Source organism: Sciurus carolinensis, chromosome 2, assembly GCF_902686445.1.
Source record: "Sciurus carolinensis chromosome 2, mSciCar1.2, whole genome shotgun sequence".
Lineage (NCBI taxonomy): Eukaryota > Metazoa > Chordata > Mammalia > Rodentia > Sciuridae > Sciurus > Sciurus carolinensis.
In genome coordinates this window covers 25,322,336-25,343,809 of record NC_062214.1, presented here as the reverse complement: position 1 = coordinate 25,343,809, position 21,474 = coordinate 25,322,336, and the positions used below count along the sequence as shown (strand labels likewise).

The 21,474-nt window shown below is 37.0% G+C and overlaps 1 protein-coding gene across 8 annotated transcripts in view; it reads left to right on the top strand.

Moving 5' to 3' along the window:
• Tpx2 (TPX2 microtubule nucleation factor) overlaps positions 1-21,474 on the top strand; it is a 42,163-nt gene that overhangs the window by 1,074 nt on the left and 19,615 nt on the right. For 3 of the 8 annotated variants that reach the window (XM_047540074.1, XM_047540067.1, XM_047540068.1), the window contains exons 2-8: positions 1,998-2,105; positions 9,247-9,421; positions 12,913-13,035; positions 14,948-15,074; positions 17,429-17,557; positions 18,707-18,832; positions 20,651-20,772. In XM_047540074.1, the coding sequence (XP_047396030.1) occupies positions 9,316-9,421; positions 12,913-13,035; positions 14,948-15,074; positions 17,429-17,557; positions 18,707-18,832; positions 20,651-20,772 (733 nt within the window). In that variant the 5' untranslated portion in view covers positions 1,998-2,105; positions 9,247-9,315. Of the gene's footprint in view, positions 1-752; positions 848-1,776; positions 1,894-1,997; positions 2,106-6,196; positions 6,248-9,246; positions 9,422-12,912; positions 13,036-14,947; positions 15,075-17,428; positions 17,558-18,706; positions 18,833-20,650; positions 20,773-21,474 lie in introns of those variants that run through there. The other 5 variants (XM_047540069.1, XM_047540072.1, XM_047540070.1 and 2 more) reach the window with 5 other exon arrangements.

Here is a 21,474-nt window from a genome sequence, read left to right as displayed (position 1 = left end):
TCAAACCTTCCTTCGTAGAAGAGAATTTTTTTACTCCCTGATTTTACTTTAAGATCATCTATTGGTGTACTTCCTGGTTCATGCTTACCTTATTTTGACATCCCATGGCCTCTTGATTGAATTTTTCTCACTCATCAGATGTTAAAAATAGAAGTGCTTTTTTTTGGAGGGGAAAACATTTGCTACTGTAATAAGAATATTCTTGTGTCATGGCTTCAGTGTATTATCAATATGTCAAGCCACCCCCAAATTATATTTGAGTACCTTTGGTTGGTTTGGGTGTCTCCTTTCAGTGTTGTTGTCATTCTTGTGGTTCAAAAAATTTTTTTTTCTTATTGTTTTTAGTTGTCAATGGATTTTTATTTTTTATTTATTTATTTGCAGTTCTGAGAATTGAACCCAGTGCCTCACACATGCTAAGCAAGCTCCCTACCTCTGAGCTACAACCCCAATCTGGTTCAAAATTTTTGTGACTCCCAGCTACTTAGCCAATTAATTGAACTTTGAGGGTGTACCATGTGCTCAGATTGGTGTATTCAAGGACTTTCTGGTATGCTTGGAGACAAATAGATTGATTCAGATTGACAAGTGATGGTCAGAACAAGACTAGACAATGTTTGAATGTTCTGTTACAAATATTAAAATATTCTGACAGTTTAGAGGTGAGGGAGATCAATGAGGCTTAAACCAGGCAAGGGTGGCTTTGTGAAATAGGTGAGATGCAAACTGACGCAGTTTGATTAGACAGGGACTGGAACACTACTGGTGCACAGGAATCACCCACTAAATATCTGTTGGAATTAAATACAGAGGAAAACTCTTATCTAAATTCACTACAAAATTGCAGGTATGAAAAACTAGATCATATTCAAATAGGTTGTTAAGTTTTGTTTAAACTTTCAAATTATTTACATAAAATAGGGTTATTTTGATCAGGATTATGCTTAAATATGTGCACTTCAACCTTCATAAAAGTAATTTATCCTACAGTTGCAATTAAACTTGTCTGGGAGAAAAAATTATCAGGCAAGTTCTTCATTTAGAACTGAAAGAGATTCAAAGTTCTATGTTGCCTGTGTATTTTTTCCTTCAGCTTTTGTTGGTTCTCTCCATCTCCTATCCCCCTTCCCACCCCTACCCCCCTTTGACATGCTGGGGAAGAAGAAAGGAGGGGGAATTTAAAGGTCCTTTGACAAACTTAATTTTCTTTGCAATGACTGAAATTAGGAAACAGAATTGATAACAGGGCAATTGAACAGCCCAAGCAGTTTTGTGGAGAAATCTGTATTTGATATAGAGACACATAGATGAGCAGCCCAAGATATTTTGTGAAAAAAAGGATAGATAACTGGGAAGGGGTTCTGATATTGTTTGTTTGTAAAGGAAAACTTGGTAAAGTATAAAGAAATTAAAAGATTAATGAGAAAGGTATAAAATTATCAATAGGAAAGGTAAAAAAAGTTTGTTTATATTTTAAGTGAGCCTGATGTTTGAATAGAAGAACACACTATCACCTCTTGGTGTTAGTGTTCCTAAATTGCAAGCTTTGGAAAGATTGCTTTAATGTGAGACTGTGTAATACAAGAACATCAGAAGACAGCAAATATATACTAAGAAGTCTAAGGACACTTTTATAGTGGTGCAACAACAATCTATTAAGAAGTTTGGCATGTAGGAGGTCCATGCTCAGAAACACCCTTTTTGGGGGCGGGGATCCCCAGATCTTTTTATTTATTTATTTTTTATTTTTGAGGCAGTGTCTCACTAAGTTGCTTAGGGCCTCTCTAAAATGTTGAGTCTGACCTTGAACTTGTGATCCCCCGGTCTCAGCTTCTGGAGTCACTGGGATTATGGTGTATGTTATAGCACCTGACTCATCCTTTGGTCTTGGTAGTGGGTATTCATGTTCTTTTATTTATGGACCCCTACTATAGTCCATTAACCTTTTTACTACACAGAACTTGAGCCTTTTTCATCACCTTTTTTGCTACTTCCAGGTTCTTAACAAGAAGTGTCTGCCAGACTTCAAGATTTCAGGAAAGAGTATATTGCAACTTTAATTCAAGCCTTTAGGCAAGTGGACTGACAGACCCATTAAACCACAGGTAAGGGTGTGTCCACAGCAAGTTATGTTAAAAAAGAAGGGAAACATTAATATATCAGATTTATAAGTGTTTAAATAGCTTTAATGTGTCTTTATAAGGTAATATATTTTGGAAGAAAATTTATGTCATATGGAAAAGCAGAAAGAAAAACACCTATTTTTCTACCTCTTAGATAAATTAGGCTACCATTTTGGTAGATTTCTTTACAATTTTTTTCTGTGCCTATATTATGTTTAAAAAAAATCAGACACTAAAAACCTTTGGTGATTTTTTTATTTACATAGTAATTGGATTAATGAATATCCATGCTAGGTTTTCTATAATCTAATTTTAATGGTTATATGGTATTCTTTTTTTTTTCCCCGGTGTTGGGGAGCGAACCCAGGGCCCTGTGCTTGCAAGGCAAGCACTTTACCAACTGAGCTATCTCCCCAGCCCTATGGTGTTCCTTTATATGGTTCTACTATAGTTATTTACCCACTGAAATTGCTGGTCAAATTCTTTTCAATTTTCAGAACCAAAACAAAATAAAACAAAAGAATACTGGGTTTTGTTTTGTCTTATTTTTAGTACTAGGGATTGAACCCAGGGCCTTGCCCATGCTAGGCAAGCATTAAGAATGCTGTTTTTAAAACTCTTGCTACACCAAATGTATAATGAAGTTAGACTCATGATACACTGATTTGCCTTATGAGATTATACTGATTTACGTATCCACTAATATAGTATACATTCGCATAGGCACAAATATATATTCTTAAAATAGGTAAGACACTTGCATGATACAAAAATCAAAACAATATAAAAAATTATAATTGAAAATTTTCCTCCAGTCTTATGTGGTAGCACAGGCCTGAAATCTGAGCAATTGAGTGAGACCCTATCTCAAAATAAAAAATAAATAAAAGACTGCGGGTATATCTCAGTGGTAAAGTGCCCCTGGGCTCAATCCCCAGTACTATAATAGGGGAAAGAAAATCCTCCTCCAGTCTTGTCAGTTTACTTCTCCCTGCCACTCTAGGTAAACATGTTTGTTAGATTCTTGGATTTTTTTTTTTTTTTTTTGCTTATGGATATTTCCCAAACCAGATACCTTTTGAAGTATATAAATCTCTACAAGGCTAAGTATATTATTGCCATTTGTTGTTGCTTATAACATCCTACAGCCCCACAGTCAAGTCTTTTTTTTTTTTTTTTTTTTTCCTGTGGTGCTGGGGATCGAACCCAGGGCGTTGTGCTTGCAAGGCAAGCACTCTACTGACTGAGCTATCTCCCCAGCCCCACAGTCAACTCTTATAAACTCTTTAAACTTCCTGCTGTTGAATCATTACAATACTTCGGAATACTACAAAGATTTCCTTTTGGTATTCTGCAAAGATCAGTGTCATTATTTGGCCTAAAGGTAAACAGCTTCATTGATTTCTATATGGGTCCTATTAGTTGCTCAGAAGTGGTTTGAGATTTATTGAGTTCTATGCATAAATTAACAGTACTGAGTTTGTAATCCTTTAAAAAGGATAATATGAAATTCACAAGTTTGAAAGAGAAATGATATAAAAACATATTTGCTTTAGGGTTTTGGACAGTGATGAATTAGAACAAGTGTCCATGTGTCCTGTGCTGACTTCTGAGTGTTTGGACAGTGAGGGATTGTCATTGGATTTTAAATTGACCCAATTTTGGAAGCTTCATAGATCTGTTTCTGTAAACAGATCCTATTTCAACGTAGAAGTTAGCAAACATAAATGTGGAAACAGAGTCCATTAAACTTCCTTCAGGCTTAGTTTTTGACTTTGATTAGCAGTTAAAATTGCATGCAGGATTATCTTGCAATTTACTGACTCCTGTTAATTCTTTATATACAAGGAAAAAAAAAAATGTAGGTGTTTTCTCCCTGGGTAAAATGATTATAACTCAGCTCAGTTTTACTTGTAATGTAACAGGATCTCTTATCCCTTGTGAAAGTAGGAGAGGGTGTTCCTGGGGAAATGGCACTGCCTGGATGGGACTGTCTTAACTAACTATACTTCTAATGAAGTCTTGACTTGCTGTGTTTATTCTGTTACATTACCAATTGCTTAACTCATGCTTTTCCCTCTAATAGAAATGGGCAAGACATCTCACAAGCTGGATAGCAAGGTGCTTGGGAGCATCTGTCATACCAAAAGTCTTTGTTTTGTTAGGAGCTGCTAGTCCACTATTTCAGCCCTGCTTAGAATGTACCCTCTGCAGCCTTCCCCCACCTCCTCTGAACCTGCACCTTTTGATTTATAGAGCTTGTCAAGTCTAGTTATTTTTGGTTTGAGAGTGAAGAGAGGCAGGAGGCAATGGGAGGTTAATTTCAGATGAATATGAAAATAGGTTACATTGTTTCTTCTGCTGTCTTCCTCATATATATTTGTCCATATTTGTTTTCCCAGAAAAAGTCAACATTTATTTATTTGTCTATCTTTTTTTTTTTTTTTTTTCCATAGCACTGGGGATTGAATCCAAGGGTGTTGTACCACCAAGATACATCCTCAACCCCTCACCTTTTTATAAATTTAAAAATTTTGAGACAGGGTCTTGTTAAGTTGCACAGGTAGACCATGAACTTGAGATCCTCCTGCCTCAGCTTTCTTAGTAACTGGAATTACCTTGGCCATGGACTAACCTCCTTAGTAGCTATATATCACCTTGCATGGCTCAACATTCATTTTTAATCTGTAAAACTCTGCAGGTCTCTTGTCCTTTAGGTATCACTTCCACCAAGAAACCTTCATTGACTCTCCTTCACCTTGTTCTCTGTACTTCCTGGGTACACTCTGTTTATGCCCTTTACGAGGTTCACTCTGTATCCTATTTGTCTGTATTTCCCATTCAGTTGTGAGTTCCTTAAAGTCTTTGTTTTTTGGAAAGAAGAAATGAGCTCTCTGAGATGTTGGATGGCATTTAGTAGGCAGTTTTCAAAAGAACTTAACTAGATCATAGCATATAGGACTTTTTCCTCAGGTCTACTACTGCAGGATTATTGGTTATCAATAACTATTTCTCCACTCAGAATTCTAGGTTTGCAGGAGTGTTAGCTGTGGCAGATTCAGATAATTTTGAAATATGAAGCTGATTCTTTTCTCTTGCTTTGGCAGCTTGATTTGTTTGGGGGAATGTGGTTGACGCATGTCCCTTTTTTTTTCAGTGAGACCTGTTGACAGAAATTCAATCTTGATTAAGGGGTGCAGGAAGGCATCCAGTTCCCACCATGCTGGGGCTCTCTCATTTAAGTGGTTGCCTTTAGCTCCAGCTATTTCCATTTCCTGCTAGATCTTAAGGACTTTAACTTTTGAAGTTTTTACCTTCTAATATTTACTCTCTGGGAGAGGTAGTATGGTGAAACTGGCCTGACCCAGCAGATACATCTGGTTTTCTTTATGTACTTGTGCTGTCAGTCATCATTGAAGAGAATCAGCGTTCTTAATAGATACATGTTTGTTTATTCCTATTTTTCAGGGAGTAGGGATGGTCTTCTGCATTGGTCACACAAGACCAAAAGATAGTTTAAATGAAGTTTTTTTCTTTTCTTTTTTTTTTATACTGGGGATTGAACCCAAGGGCACTTTACTGCTGAGCTTACTGCTTTTTATTTTTATTTTTTTTTTATTTTGAGACAGGGTCTTGTTAAGTTGCTGAGGAGGCTGGACTTGAACTTGTGATCTTCCTGCTCAGCCTCCCTAGTTCCTGGGATTACAAGTGAGCACCACTACACCCAGCTAAAAGCAACTTTTAAAAAAAGAGGTCATGTTAGGAAAATAATATTTTGGTTTTAAAATTTCACCTACCTAAAGATTAAGTATACTTGGGTTTGTATCTCTTGCCCTTTACCCCCTCACTAATCAAATGCAGTCCTAGACCTCAGAGGAGAACCTTTCTGATACTTGAAAAACCTGCTTCCATAATCTCTTTTATTCTAGAATATCTACTCAGAGGTTCTCACTAACCCCTATGCAATACTGAGGATCAAACCCAGAAGCAAGCTTTATGCCTCTGAATTATACCTCCAACCCTTTTTATTTTTTATTTTGGGATAGAACCTTGCTAAGCTGCCTAACCTGTTCTCCTACCTGTTGATCCTCCTGCCTCAGCCTTCTGAGTAGCTGGGATTATAGGTGAGCACCACTATGCCAGGCTAACCTACATCTTATATAGAGCAAAAACTTTATATGCAAAAGTACACTCAGAATAAAGAGGAATTAAAGGATAATGTTTTATTTGTGGGAAGATTTCAGCTGAGAACTTTCCCAGTATATGTAGAAAAGGATTTGTAATTTACTAGTTTTCCTTATGAATAATTTGTTGGGGATGTTTAGTTTATTTATGCAGCAGAATTTATTTGCCTTTGTTTGTTTTTGGTTTTTTGGTACCAGAGATTGAACCCAGAGGTGCTTAACCACTGAACCACATCTCTAGTCCTTTTTATTTGAGACAGAGTCTCAATAAGTTGCTGAGGCTGGCCTTGAAACTTGTGATCCTCTTGCCTCAGCCTCCCAAGTTTCTGGAACTACAGGTGTGCGGCACTGGATCCAACTTAAATATCTATTTTTAAATAAAGATGAGAGGCAGTGGATAAGAATAGAACCTTTCATGCCTATCCAGGTTCAGACCCTGGCTCTGCTATTTTTTAGTTGTGTGACTAAAGAAATAGTAAATCTCTGGTACTCAGTTTCCTCACCTTTTGTAGTAAAATGAAGATGAGAACAGTACATACTCTATAGGATTTTTATGAGGATTTAGTGAGTTAATAAGTGTAAAACACTGCCAACAGTGTCCAGTATCTTCTGTACTGCAAATATAGAGTTAAGGGGAAATAAATACTACTTAGTTTTAAACTGAAAATGATGCATTTATGTGGTAACAAAACGTATTCAAAGAGCATGAATAAGCATATTGAATATTTGACTACATGAATAAAACATATTCCAAGAAACTTTTCAAATAGTGAAAATTCTTCCCCAAATTCACATATCCCAGCTCTCTTCACAGACCCAACTACTATTAACACTGTTTTCTTCCACAAATAGTTGTTGTGTGTATGATTATAGATTAGCTTTTTCCTCTTTAAAACTATAGGGACACGATCTTTGGCACCTTGTATTTATCACTTAATAGCTCTTAGAACTATTCTATACATATTGCCACATCTGCAGTTACCTAATATTAAAGTTATTTAATACTTAAAAATATAGTTGTGTTATAATTTATTTAACCAATCTCCTATTGGTGAGGTTTGGGATTTTCGTTTTAGACTTTTTTGAACAATGCTATAGTAAACTTTCTTATACTTACACATGCATAAATATTTATATGATACATTTCTGCATTTGGCAAGACCTATCAAAAGAAAAAAACCATGCAGATTACCCTCTAAAGAAGCTAACTGAATAGCTTCATAATTTTAAAAGTAAATAAAATAAAATAAAAGGATGTGAGGGGTTAAACATGAACATTTTTCAGGTGTTTTTCAGCAGTATGCTTTGAGGGAATCATGATTTTTAGAAGGCTGAGTGGGATTGCTGCTTGTTACATTCCTGTCTCTTCCCTCCCCCAGCTTTTGCTGTCTTCAATACATTCCTGCCTGGGAAGTGTTCCCAGTGACCTCAGTTAGGCATTAAGATCATGGGAATCCAAAATTTTCCCATGTCTTCCAGCATGTTTGTTCACAACAACATGACAACGTTCTCCTAACGAGAAAATTTTAACCACTGTCAGTCATTGAGAATCTTTTGAATAGAAAAAATGCTCAATAAAAGGAAAGGTATCAGTAGGTTAAATGGCAGTCTACTGCTGAGCTATACCCTCAGCCCTTTTTTTTTTTGAAATAGGATCTTACTAAGTTGACCAGGCTGGCCTTGAACTTGAGATCCTCCTGCCTCAGCCTTCCAAGTTGCTGGGATTATAGGTGTGTACCACCATGCCTGAGGATTTTTTGAAAAAAAATTTTTTTTTTTTTTTGTGCTGGGGATTGAACCCAGGGCCTTGTGCTTGACAGGCAAGCACTCTACCAACTGAGATCTGTATCCCCAGCCCTTGAATGTATTTTTAATGAAAGAAAACCTGTATTTGGCAAAACTGTATCTAGCTGTTACTGTGTAAAAGTACTGTGCTGAGCACCTTAACAGATGGATGAGATATACATCAGTAAAATCTGCTCCTGTGTTTAGGAGTTTCAGTCTACTGGGAGAGACATTTGCATGGTTAACTAATATACCATTTGGATGGTGTATGCAGAGTATGGTGGTGTACACCTATAGTCCCATTGACTTGGGAGTCTGAGGCAGGAGGATCACAAGTTTGAGACCAGCCTCAGCAATGTATCTGGACCCTCAGCAATTTAGCAAGACCTTGGCTCAAAATTAAAAAGGGATAACTCAGTAATAAAGCACCCCCGGGTTCAATCCCCAGTAGCTAAATAAATAAATACATTTAAAAAAATTGAATGGTGTGTATTGTAGAAGAGATATAAACAAAACTTGGCTTTGAAGACACAACAATTATGTATAATTGTTAGAAATTTGTAAAGAGGTCATAGAGATTTGAATTGGTCTTTGAATGATTGGTAAGATTTTTGTTGGTAGGTATGAAAGTTAAGGTTGAGGAAAAATAATAACATAATGAATGTAAAATACTTGGCACAGCCAGGCAAGTTGTGTACACCTATAATCCCAGTGACTTGGGAGGCCGAGGCAGGAAGATTGCAAGTTCAAGGCCAGCCTCAGAAACTTAGTGAGACACCCTCAGCACCTAAGTGAGACCCTATCTCAAAATAAAAATAAAAAGGGCTAGGGATGTAACTCAGTGGTAAAGTACCCCTGGGTTCAATCCCTCGTACCGAAAAACCGAAAAAAGCAACAACAACAACAAAAAAAACCACCTACCACAGTGCATGACATTGTGAAGTTCTCATCAACCTTGCCTCTTTTTTTAATACCCAGTGTCTTCAAGTTACCAAAGCATAAACAACTAACATTTAGGTTGATTGACAAAGTAATGCATATTGTCAGATGATTTTCTGAATTGCAAAATACAGTAGTAAAACCAAAGTTGTTGCTGGGGAATCATTACCTTAGATTAATGTGCAACCAAATTTCTGAATCATTTCTTTCCTCAGAAGGTGACCTATTGAGAAAAGTGATACAAATATTGGAAAAAACCTGCTCTTCTGAATTAAGGGTGGACAATGTCACAAGTTAAAACCACCTACTCTTTTGATGCTCCTACGGACTTCATTAATTTTACATCTTTGGATGATGAGGAAGATTCTGAAAACATAGATTCATGGTTTGGTAAGTGCTTTCTCTGACCATTCTTTGATTAGTGACTTGATTTGTGCTGAGTACCTTTTAAACATAGAATTGGTTAGCTGAGTGGTGGTGCAACATCTATAATCCCAGCTACTCAGGAGGCTGAGGCAGAAGGATTGCAAGTTTGAGGCCAGCCTGGCTGGGCAATTTAGCAAGACATTGCCTCAAAATAATACCCAGCCAGGCATGGTGGCACACACCTGTAATCCCAGTGACTTGGGAGGCTTGGAAGGAGAATTGCACGTTTGAGGCCAACCTCAGCAATTTACCAAGGCTTTAAGCAACTTATCAAGATCCTGTCTCAAAAGAAAAAGGACTGGGGATGTGCCTCAGTGGTAGAGGGCTCCCCTGGGTTCAATCCCCAGTACTGCAAAACAAAAAACAGGAATTATAAGAAAAATTTAAAATACAAAGTCCTTTGTGCACCAAGGCACCATCACCCCTGATTTAATAGAAATATATTTGACTTAACTACATGGGTTTGAACTGTATGGATTCAGTCATACGTGGATTTTTTTTTTAGATTGTGACCATTTGAAAAAACTTGCAAACTGCATAGCTTAGAAGTATGAAAAAGTTCAATATTCCATGAATGCACAAATTTTATTTTGGCTCAGAGAGGTTGAACTGAAAGGTGTTCTACCACTGAGCTACATCCTAAACCCTTTTTTACTTTGAGATGGGGTCTTGCTAAGTTGCTGAGACTGCTTGAAGTCCTCCTGCCAAGCCTTCTGAATTGTTGGGATCATAAGCATGTATCACTGCATGGGCTATGCATGCCTAAAATTTATGTAAATAATATTTTGTTTTGTCATTTAGTACCATAAAATAGATATAAATCAATTATAAAAAGTTAAAATGTATCAAAACAACACACACAAACCATTAAGGACTGTATGGTGCCATATGCTGAGAGAAATGTAAACAAATGTAAAGATGTGATATTAAATCATAACTACATAAAATTAACTAGTAATACTATACTACTGTTATAATTTGTAATTACTTTCTGTTGCAGGGAATCCAAAATTCTTTGCAAATTTTTGACTCTTGAGAGTGTGCACCCCTAATCATCAAGTTGTTTAAAGGTTGTCTGTAATTAAAATGCCCAGTATTTGAGGAATGGACTATAAGCATAAATTAATGTTACTTTGTAATTCTAAATGACAAATATTCAGGCTTTGAGGATGTAGGGGAAAATTCAGATGAAACAATATTCAGTGAATCTTCAGGACTCATACATGTCTGAAGTGATAGTAACCACAAGCAATCTTGCTCTTTGTCGTTTGGTGTAGACTATAATATTACAACTAGGATATTGACATTGATATAATACACCAGCCTTACTCAGTTTTTCCGTTTTACTTATATTCATTTTTGTGTGTGTATATGTATTAAATTCTCTTCAATTTTATCACCTGTGTAGGTTCATGTTTCTATCACCTCAGTCAAGATCTCAAATGTTTTATTTATTTTTTTCTTCCGAGTTCTGGGGGTTGAACCCAGCACCTCCTGCATGCCAGGCAAGCGCTCTACCAATTGAGCTACACCCAACCCTTTGAGCAGTTTTTTCTTTTCTTTTTCTCTTTTGCTGTTTTGGGGATTGAACCCCAGGACACTGTACTATTGAACTTCATCCCTAGCCCATTTTATTTATTTTATTTTATTTTTTAAATTTTATTTATTTTTATTTTTAAATTTATTTATTTTATTTTATTATTATTGTTATTTGGTACTGGGGAGTGAATCCAGGGGTGCTTAACCACTGAGCATCCCCAGATATTTTTTGTATTTTATTTAGAGTTACTTAGGGCCTCACTAAGTTGCTAAAGCTGACTTTGAACTTCCGATCCTCTCACCTCAGCCTCCCGAGCCACAGAGATTATAGGTGTGTGCCACCACACCCGACTATTTTTTCTTTTATTTATTTATTTATCTTTCTATCTATGTATCTGTCTGTCTATCTATTTATCTATCTATTTTTTGAGATGGGATTTCACTGTTGCCCAGGCTGGCCTCAAACTTCTGGGCTCAAGAGATATCCTCCTATGTTAGCCTCCTAAGTAGCTAGGACTATAGGTGTCTACCACTGTGCCTGATGTTGCCCTTTTATAATTACATTTCCTCTGCTCCCCAATTCATTTTTAAGTGGAAAGATTTTAATCCTAAAGAACCAGTCCTCAAACAAAGACAGAATTGCCTGATTTGGTTCCTGTGATTTGGCACATACTCTGAAGCCAGACCAACAATATGGTTATGTTTTTACATAATTTTTGGAATACTATGTCAGATCAGTGGCTGATGGGGCCCCTTCATTTTGTTCTTTCTCACGTCTTCATCCTCCTCCTCACGAGAAATCAATATGTGATGAGAACAAAAATGAGTCCTTTGCAGCCACACTTGGCGCTTACAGTGTAGTGTCCCCATGGATACCACTAAAATTCTGTCCCAATGTGATGGCATTGGGACAATGTAGTCTGTTGGAAATGGTTTGAGAGGAAGGGTAGATAAGAGGGCTAGCTGTCCTAGAGGGGTCTTCCCCATGCCCATGCTTTTCTGGAACCTGGAAGAAATGCCTGGGCTGTCTGTGGATTTCCTTTTCCAAGTTTTTCTTTAAAACAACAACCAAAAAAAAAAAAAAAAAAAAAGAATGAAAGAAAAAAAGAAAGATTAGCATAATAATTTGGAAGAAAAAACCCACAATCTTGTAAAACTTTCGTAGTCTAATGTATTACTTCCCACATTTCTTCCCGATAAGCATATCTTTTTAAACAGTTGTAGTCAGAGCACACAGGCACAGAGACGTTATTGCTGGGAATGGATCACTGCATTCCTGAAGCTTTATCAGTGTGTTGTTGGTGGAATAGACTCTTGACTTTTTTGCACAGTAGAACCTAAGATAAAACTGAGTTAAGAGAGACGCTAGCTCTGCTTCACCCTCATGCATTCCACACGCCTGTCTCACCTTGTCAGTTGAAGAAGCAGCTCTGACTGTAAGACATCCCTTATAAGTCCTATGGTTCCTGGTGGCTACAGTTTTCTTTAAAAGGACCGTAATGTATTTAGATAATAGCCAAGGCCAGATCCTATTTGTATGACCCTGACTGTATCAAGCAAAAGATAAGGAGCCATTTGTACTTGCAGATTCTGCACTTTTCCTTTTGTTCATTGTACTTTGTTCAATGTTGCCACTTTTTTAGTGATAGTTTTCATAGTCTCTGACATAATGTATTCATTCCCCCTTTTTTCCCCTTCTGCTAGAGATTGAACTCAGTGGTAGACCACTTGCCCAGTTTACCACTGAGCTACTCTTCCCAGTTCTACTCTTCCTTTTGATTGCTAGAACTTTGTTCTTGCTAAATAAGTTGGAAGAATACTGGAAGGGGATTTTAGTCCCCATTTTAAGTACATGGTACAGATTTGTTTTGCTTCTTACTAATTGTTTGGATGATGATGACTTTACTTTTTTACAGATGAGAAGGCCAATTTGGAGAACAAGTATCCTGGGAAGAATGGGACAGGAGAGCTTTTTCAGGGCAAAACTTCTGTGAAAAAGACTAATCTTCAGCAAGCTAATGACACACCTTTGAGAGCAGGTAATAAAGTATGTCTTAGAGAAAAGCTCTTTGACAGAAAAGTGGGACAGTATATTAGGAACCTGAGGATCTGGGGAATTACCTAAATACTGTATCTCTTGATTTGTTGGTGAAATAGGCTAGTTAATTTCATGATCGTAAAACTAACCTTATTCTAATTTTTTTTTTTTTAAATCTTTTGGAACTTAAGCTAATATAGAATTTTATTGCTAGGTACCTGTTGTTGTTTTATGATAAAATTTAATATAACCTAACTTGGTTCTGGCTGGGAAACAAACAGCAGAAGAGAGGAGTGTACTGCTTACCACCATATATGAATTCTTGGAGTTAGGTTTCTGATTTTAAAATATGATTAAGCTAGTTGTGGTGGCACACTCCTGTAATTCCAGTGATTTGGGAGGCTGAGGCAAGAGAATCACAAGTTTGAGGTCAGGCTCAGTATCAGCAAGATCCTGACTCAAAATTTAAAAAAAAAGAACTAGGGATGTAGCTTAATGGCAAAGTTCCTCTGGTTCAATCCCTGGTACCAAGAAAAAAAAAAAAGATGATTGACATTTAAATTTGAGGTTACTAAGTCTACACAATATTGTCTCTTTGATCAGAACAGGAGCAGCATGCTTTCAGAGGTCTAAAACCTCTTTTTTTTTTTTTTTTTTTTTTTGGTCTTTTTAGTTGTGGATAGACACAATACCTTTATTTATTTATTTATTTTGATGTGGTGCTGATGATCAACCCAGTGCCTCAATGTGCTAGGCAAGTGCTCTACCACTGAGCTACGCCAGTTCCTAAAACCTCCTGAAAATGATTTTAAAAAAAAAGGCTCTATTTAGATATAGTTTACTTATCATGTAATTCATCTACTTTAAATGTACATTTCAATGTTTTTTAGTACTCAGAGCTGTGCAACTATCAACAAAATCAATTTAGAACATCTGAAAATTATCCTGTGGGTAAATCTGAAACTGGTCTCAGTCACATTGTAACTAGAGGGGCTATATCAAAGAAATAACCATATTTTTAGTGAACTTAATTCACAATCTGCTGCTAGGCTGACTTTCAAATAATTGATTGTGGTATAGGTGGTATCTGTTGAATTCAGGGTCTGAACAAGGACCCTGAACTTTGGTATCCATCTTTCTTTCTGTCTTTTGCTTCCCCCTCCCCCGCCTTCTGTCTGTCTTCTTTTCTTCCTTTCTTTTTTTATACTGGGAATAGAGTCCAGGGGTGCTCTGTCACTGAATTATATCCCCAGTCCTTTTAACTTTTTATTTTGAGGCAAGTTTTTTGCCAAGTCACTGAGCCTGGCCTCAAACTTTTGATCCTCCTTTCTCGACCTCCTGAGTTGCTGGAATTACAGAGTTGTGCCACTGCACCCAGCTTGCATATGTCATTTCTGCTTCAACCACAGTAACTTTTAAAAATTGATCTGACATTCTTTAAAATTTTTTTTAATTGACACATATTTTTATATATTTGTGGGGTATGGTGTGATAATTTGATACATGCATACAATATGTAAGCAAAGTATCTTTTTTTTTGGCAAGTACTAGGGATTAAACTCAGAGGTGCTCTACCACCAAGCTACATCTCCAACCCTTTTTATTATTTATTTTGAGACAGAGTCTTGCTAAGTTGCTGAGGCTGGTCTAGAATTTGGAATTTTTCTCCCTCAGCCTCCTGAGTTGCTAGAATTACAGGCTTATACTTCCAGCAGCAAAGTAGCTTTTATAAACAGACTGCAACATAAGTTGTCACTGGAACTAAGAGTTCCATTGCTTAGGAAGGGTGTGTGTGTATTTATGATTTCAACCTAGAATTCTGTATTAAGTCATATATATTTTTACTCATATATATAATTTCTAACCTTTTGCCTTTTGGATTTGGGTGCTGACTATTTTTTGGTTTTCCACAGTTGACAACATTTATTACAAAGAGGCTGAAAAAGAAAATCTTATGGAACATTCCATTCCATCAAATGCTTGTTCTTCCCTGGAAATTGAGAAAGCCATATCAAGAAATACTCCAGCCCAGCCTCCAAGGTTAGTCTGTGTTGCTCAAAATTGTGGTTATGCTGGACCTGGTGGTACACATCTGTAATCCCAGCAATTTAGGAGGCTGAGGCAGAAGGATTGCAAGTTCAAGGCTAGCCTCTGCACTCAGCAATTTAGCAAGGCCCTAAGTAATTTAGGGAGACCCTGTCTTAAAATTAAAGAAAAAAGGATTGCAGATGTGACTCAGTGGTAAAGCACCACTGGGTTCAATCCCCAGTAACCCCCCCGCCCAAAAAAAGTTGTGGTTATAATCATTTTCAAAAAAGTAATAACCCCACCGATAACCTCCTGTATGTCCACTGTGTCACACTCTTTATGTTATCTCAAGAATTGTAGGTTGTAAGCTTAGTTTATAGCTAAGGGCTCAGATATGCTAAGTTGCTTGCCCAAGGCAAGTCATTTTAGAGCTAGGATTCAGATCCTAATCAGTCTGGTTCCCAAAGCTTTGTATGCATTTAATTGTTACATCTTCCTGATGTCATACATATTTTTAAAGGTTTAATTTTTATTTATTTTATCTCTTTTTTTATACCTTTATTTTATTTATTTATTTTTATGCAGTGCTGAGAATCAAACCCTAACCCTAACCCTTACATGTGCTAGGCAAGCGCTGTATCGCTGAGCTACACTCCCAGCTCTTCATGTGTTTCTTTTTATTCTCCAGTGTTTCCTAAGCTTTCTCATGATTGTGTTTGCATAGTACTTCTCTCTCTCTCTCTCTGTTTCTTTCTTTCCCCCACCCCCGCCTTCCTTCTCTGTTTCTTTGTTTCTCTGTTTCTCTTTCTCTCTCTCTCTCTTTTTTTCCCCAATGCTGGGGGATTGAATGACTTCGAGTGCACATGCTAGCCAAGTGCTCTACCATTGAGTTACATTCCTAGCCTGTTTCTTTTTGTTTTGAGATAGTTCTTTCTTAGTTGCTGAGGCTGGCCTTGAATGTGTAATCCTCCTACCTCAGCCTCTTGAGTAACTGGGATTATGGGCATGTGCCACCTCACCCAGCTTGTAGATCTCTTGCTGTCCTTTAACTTTCAACCCGTTTTTGCCTTTTATTTTATTATTGTCACTTTTGTTTGTGGTGGTGGGGATCACACTCAGGACCTCAGGTATGCTAAGTGAGTGCTCTTCCATTGTGTTGTGTGCCCACCCTGTCTTCAATTTTAAAGTGTATCTTTTGTATATAATACTTGGTGAGATCTTGCCTTTTTGTCCAGTTTGATAATTGCATTTTGTTTAAATGTTTACTATTTGTTTTTACTCTTTCTGTATTATAATTATAAATTTAGTTGGATTAGATTTGCCTTTGTACTTCTTGTTTTCTGTACATCTCATCAATTATTGTTCTGGTTTTCTTTTCCTATATTATCATTCAAATATTTGTTTGTTTGTTTGTTTATTGTGCTAGGGATTCAACCCAGGACTTTGCATATGCTTGGCATGTGTCTACCACTCAGCTAAACCCTAGTTATCATTCAACTAATTTTTAGTATTGTATTTTAATTAATCTATTGGCTTTTGAAGTATATGTACATGGAATCCTATAACATTGAACAAAGTAAAACACACAGAGTTATACTTGTAGTTGATTATATTTTATGAAGTTTATTGTTTTCCTTAAAGACTAATATACCATGTTTATGGAATGCATGCTTATTTGGTAACATGATGAAAAGGTAATGATTATTATAAAAGTCAAGATAGCTATTTTCAGTATTCTGTTTCTTATCCTAGGTGGTAATTTCACTTTGTAATCATTTAAGTATTTGTTTTTGTTTTGTTCACTTTTCAGAATCTTGTATTTTTCCAAAGATAGGGTCTGCTAAAAGAAAAAGGAGAAAATAAACACCCTAGTCAATTTTCAGGAGTTCTATTCTAATTTCAAGTCTGACCAGTAACAAGCTATGACTAGTTACTAACATGTTGACTTAAAAGAAAGGGGTTATGGGTGATTGCTGGCAAGTTTTTCTTTTTTTTAAAGGAGGTAGAATCTGGCTACATTGTCCCAGCTGGTCTTGAACTATTGAGTTCCAAAAGGCCCTCCTCTTTCAGACTCCCGAGAAACTGGAGCTATAGGTGCACACTCCTGTACCTGCTCTGTTTTGTTTTTTTTTTTAATCAGTTGTATTGAGATCTAATTTATAAACAAATTTATTTAAGTACCAAAACTTTATGGTTGAATTTCAAAAACTGTCAGCAAGATGAGAGAGTTTAGATTTTTGAAGTATAGACAATAATGCTAAGCTTTTTGTAGTCCTTTGTAGTTTGTTACACTTTCACATTTCTGAAGAACATTATGTCTGGGGTAGCTGTATTTGTTATAAATTTTGTCAATTCCTCTACCACAGAAGATCTGTTAGACTCTCTGCTCAGAAGGATTTGGAGCAAAAAGAAAAACACCATGTTCAAATGAAAGCAAAGAGATGTGCCACTCCTGTAATCATCAGTGAAATTCCACCTTCCAAAAGAATGAGAGTGTAAGTAGCCTTTGCTTCTAACTGCTGAGGCAGACATACTGTGACTTGTATACCACCTGTAAGGTTAATTTCCTTCCTGTATTTAAACTTCTGAGGGAAGAGTGAACAATTAAATATGTACATCTGCAATATGTTTGGTGCACCTGGAGCTTGGGAAGCTTAAAGCTGTGCCCATGCTGAGGTAAATTACCTGTACCCTGGAGGAGTCTCAAATCTGCCTTGGCACAGGTTTTATTTCTGTTTGATTCTCTGATGAAGAGCAAGCTGAATATAAGGTGTTGGTTCTTTTCGTCAGTTAGGAATGTATTTTGCTGCAAGTAGTGGTCTATTCAGCTGAAATGTTTAAATAATAGTGATTTATTTGCCTCACAAAGTAGTTTGCTGCTGGCTTTGGTTCAGTGGGTAAACAATGCCAGGGCAAATCTCTGTGATTCTTTTTTTTTTTTTTTTTTTTTTGTGGTGCTGGGGATCGAACCCAGGGCCCTGTGCTTGTAAGGCAAGCACTTTACCAACTGAGCTATCTCCCCAGCCCCTCTGTGATTCTTTACATAGTTCTTTTGTTTTTTTCATACTATGGTTCAGGGTGACTACTCGGTTTCTCAGCTTTTTTCTTTTTGCTTGTTGTCACCTTGTCACAAGGTAGCACATCCATGTTCATGAGAGGGCGTGTATGATAATGGAAGGAAAGTGAAATCTTTTCCAGAAGCTTTTGAATTATATCTTAGTTGCCCAGACTGCTACTTTCATCCCCTCGTTGCAGCAGAGGCTATTAAAGCAAGTACAGTACCTTCGTGTAACTTTGGTTTATTGGTGCTCCCCCCCAAATTGGAGTTTATTAATAAGAAAGAGATGGAATAGATACAGGAAGGGAATTAGCTGTCTGCTATTTGATGATGAACAGATAGAATTCCTCCTTATTCTGAACCTCCACTGGTCAACCCTTACCTTGACCTCTGTTGACCTTCTCAAAAGTTTACTCCCTGGAGTCTTTGGTATATATGTTGGAAGAAGTATGTGGTTGATGCAAGCATGCTTGTTATCTTAAAAATGAGAAAATTTAAGCCATCTTGTGGTAGATTTGGAGAAAAGGGTAGTGTGGGATATATTTTAGGATATTGAGAATATATTTTGTATCCTTCTGAATTCAAGTTCTACCAATAAAAAGAAACCTGAGGAAGAGGAAGAAGGCGTTTCTCAAGATGCTTCTCAAAAGACTGAATCTTCCCCAGAGAAAGTCAAGGGCAGACATACTGTGACTTGCGCACCACTCATAAAGTAAGTTTGCCTAATTAAACTTTGGAGCAAGTAGAGTTCATTTATAAAAAATATATATATCCTCAATGTGTTTGGTGTTCCTGAAGCTTGGGAAACTCCTCTAAAGTTGTGACCAGTGCAAGTGAATTGTTACCAGTGTCCTGGAGGGTGCTTATACTTGAAGTAATGAGAAAAATGTGCTATTAAAGCTAATTTGAAATAAGGGTAGAAGGAAAAGTGCTATTAAAGCTAATTTAAAATAAAGGTAGAAGGAAAAAGTTAGTAAAGGTTCTTACTACCTAAATTGAACACTTTTCATTTGTAAAAGCTCCCTTTGGCCCTTATCTAAGTAGATACACATACTTTCACAACCACTAAAAAATAATAACCTTTGGGTTCTGCTTTATTCACTTGCCATGACAGTTCATTCATGCCTGCCTGCCTTGTTTCCATTCCCTCCTTCCCTCCCTTTCCCTAAACCTCCCTCTCTCCCTTCTTCCTTCCCTTCCCTTCCTTTCTTCATTCCTTTCTTCCTTCTACTGGGGATTGAACCCAGGGGCTGCCTACCTCTGGTCTACAACCCCAGTCCTTTTAATTTTTTTGAGACAAGAGTCTCGCTAAGTTGCCCAGGCTGGCCTCAGACTTTCTTTCTTCTTTCTTTCTTTCTTTCTTTCTTTCTTTCTTTCTTTATTTAATTTTTTTTAGTTGTAGATGGACATAATACCTTTCTTTTATTTATTTATTTTTATGTGGTGCTGAGGATCGAACCTAGTGCCTCAATGCATAGGGCAAGCACTCAATTGCTAAGCTACAACCCCAGCCCCTGGCGTCAGACTTTTAATCCTACTGCCTTAGCCTCCTGAGTCTCTGGGATTATAGGCATGTGCCACTGCACCTGACTAAATAGTGTTTTTTTTTTTTTTTTAAGTTTATATAGGCCAAAAATGAAATGATAGGATTGAGATTTGAACCCTAGTTGACTTTACTTCTAAGTCTGTCTTCTCTATTGCACTTATGTTGATGTTTTGCCATATTTGTTGGCAAATATTTTCCCCGTTCTTGTTTTCTTCTTCAGAGTTGAAGATTAAGCCCGAGACCTTACAGATGCTAGACAAGTGCTCTACCTCTGAGCTATATCTGCAGTTCTGTTTTCCCCATTCTACTGTTTTAAAATTTTTTTAAATTGTAGATGGACACAATACCTTTATTTATTTTTATTTCTATATGGTGCTGAGGAGCGAAGCCAGTGCCTCACATGTGCTAGGCAAGTACTCTACCACTGAGCCACAACTCCAGCATTCTACTGGTTTTTTAATTTAGTTTTTCACATGGCACAAAAACTAATCATTGCACAGACTCGTGGGTCTTTTATAGTAACTTCTGTAGTCTGTTTTAGCTATTTTTTTCTGAAAAATTTTTAATAATTTGGTATAGTAAGCATCTTTATTTACACTTTTATCTGAATAAGCCAATAACTGCTTACTAGATAATACTTGGTTTTTGTTGTTGTTGTTGTTGTCATTTTGTGGTGCTGGGTATTAAACCCAGGACCTTGTGCATGTGAGGCAAGCACTCTACTAACTGAGCTATATCCCCAGCCCCACTTTTTGATTTTTGATGTTTAATTTATCATAGATTAAAAACAGTCTATATGGGCTGGGGATATAGCTCAGTTGGTAGAGTGCTTGCCTTGCAAGCACAAAGCCCTGGGTTCAATCACCAGCACCGCAAAAATAAAAAAATTAAAAAAAGAAAGAAAACAGTCTATATAATGCCTTTAAGTTCTTTTGAATCATTGGGCCTCTTTCTCCATCTCTTTTTTACTGATTTTCTCTTTAGGCAGAAGGTTTTAAAAAGTACTGAGGAGCAAGAGTTGGAGAAGAGAATGAAAATGCAGCAGGAAGTGGTGGAGATGCGGAAAAAGAATGAAGAATTTAAGAAACTTGCTCTTGCAGGAGCAGGTCAGCTTGGCTCTGGTTGGGTAGGGTTTTCTGGGTCTCTAAAGCTAAAGAAGACTTTCTTGATTGTCATCACTAAAGGATGTGTTTGTTTAAAAGACTGGACCTGGATTCCATTTATATCCCAATGATTATTCCCTAAAACATTTTATCTGCATTGCCTTTCCTTAGAGTGTGCTATTCCTCCCCTTTGTATTAGAAAAAGAAGGAGCTAGGATTGAGACAAAAGGTGAAATAATTGTACAGGCCAGTTTGTTTCCTCCTTTTATCCTAAAGGCAAAAAAGAGAGTCAAATTCAGTTGTAGCTATGGAGGAAAAGTATAACTGAGGGAAAGGTCACAGTTCTGCTTCACTTTGGCATAGATTAAGTCAAAGCTAAAAAATCCTGCTTACTAGGTTGAAAAAGCACCACTGGAGTTTGTAGGGTTTACCTCTCAGATGATAAGTTTGCTTTTAAAGTGAATCAATAGGGACTGTGGGGTGTAACTTAGTAGTAGAGCCCTCCATTAGCATATGTGGGTTTTTAAGTTTAATCTCCAGCACCCCACACATGAAAATGGTCAGTCCATAGCTTTTCCTACCAAAAGTATCCTAGTAATTCTCCAGAGCTATGATTATACCTAGGAAATGGGATTCTTCCCTTTGCTTGTATCTGACCAAAGGGCTTCAAACCCAGTAGAACTTGATGAACATGACACATGTGTT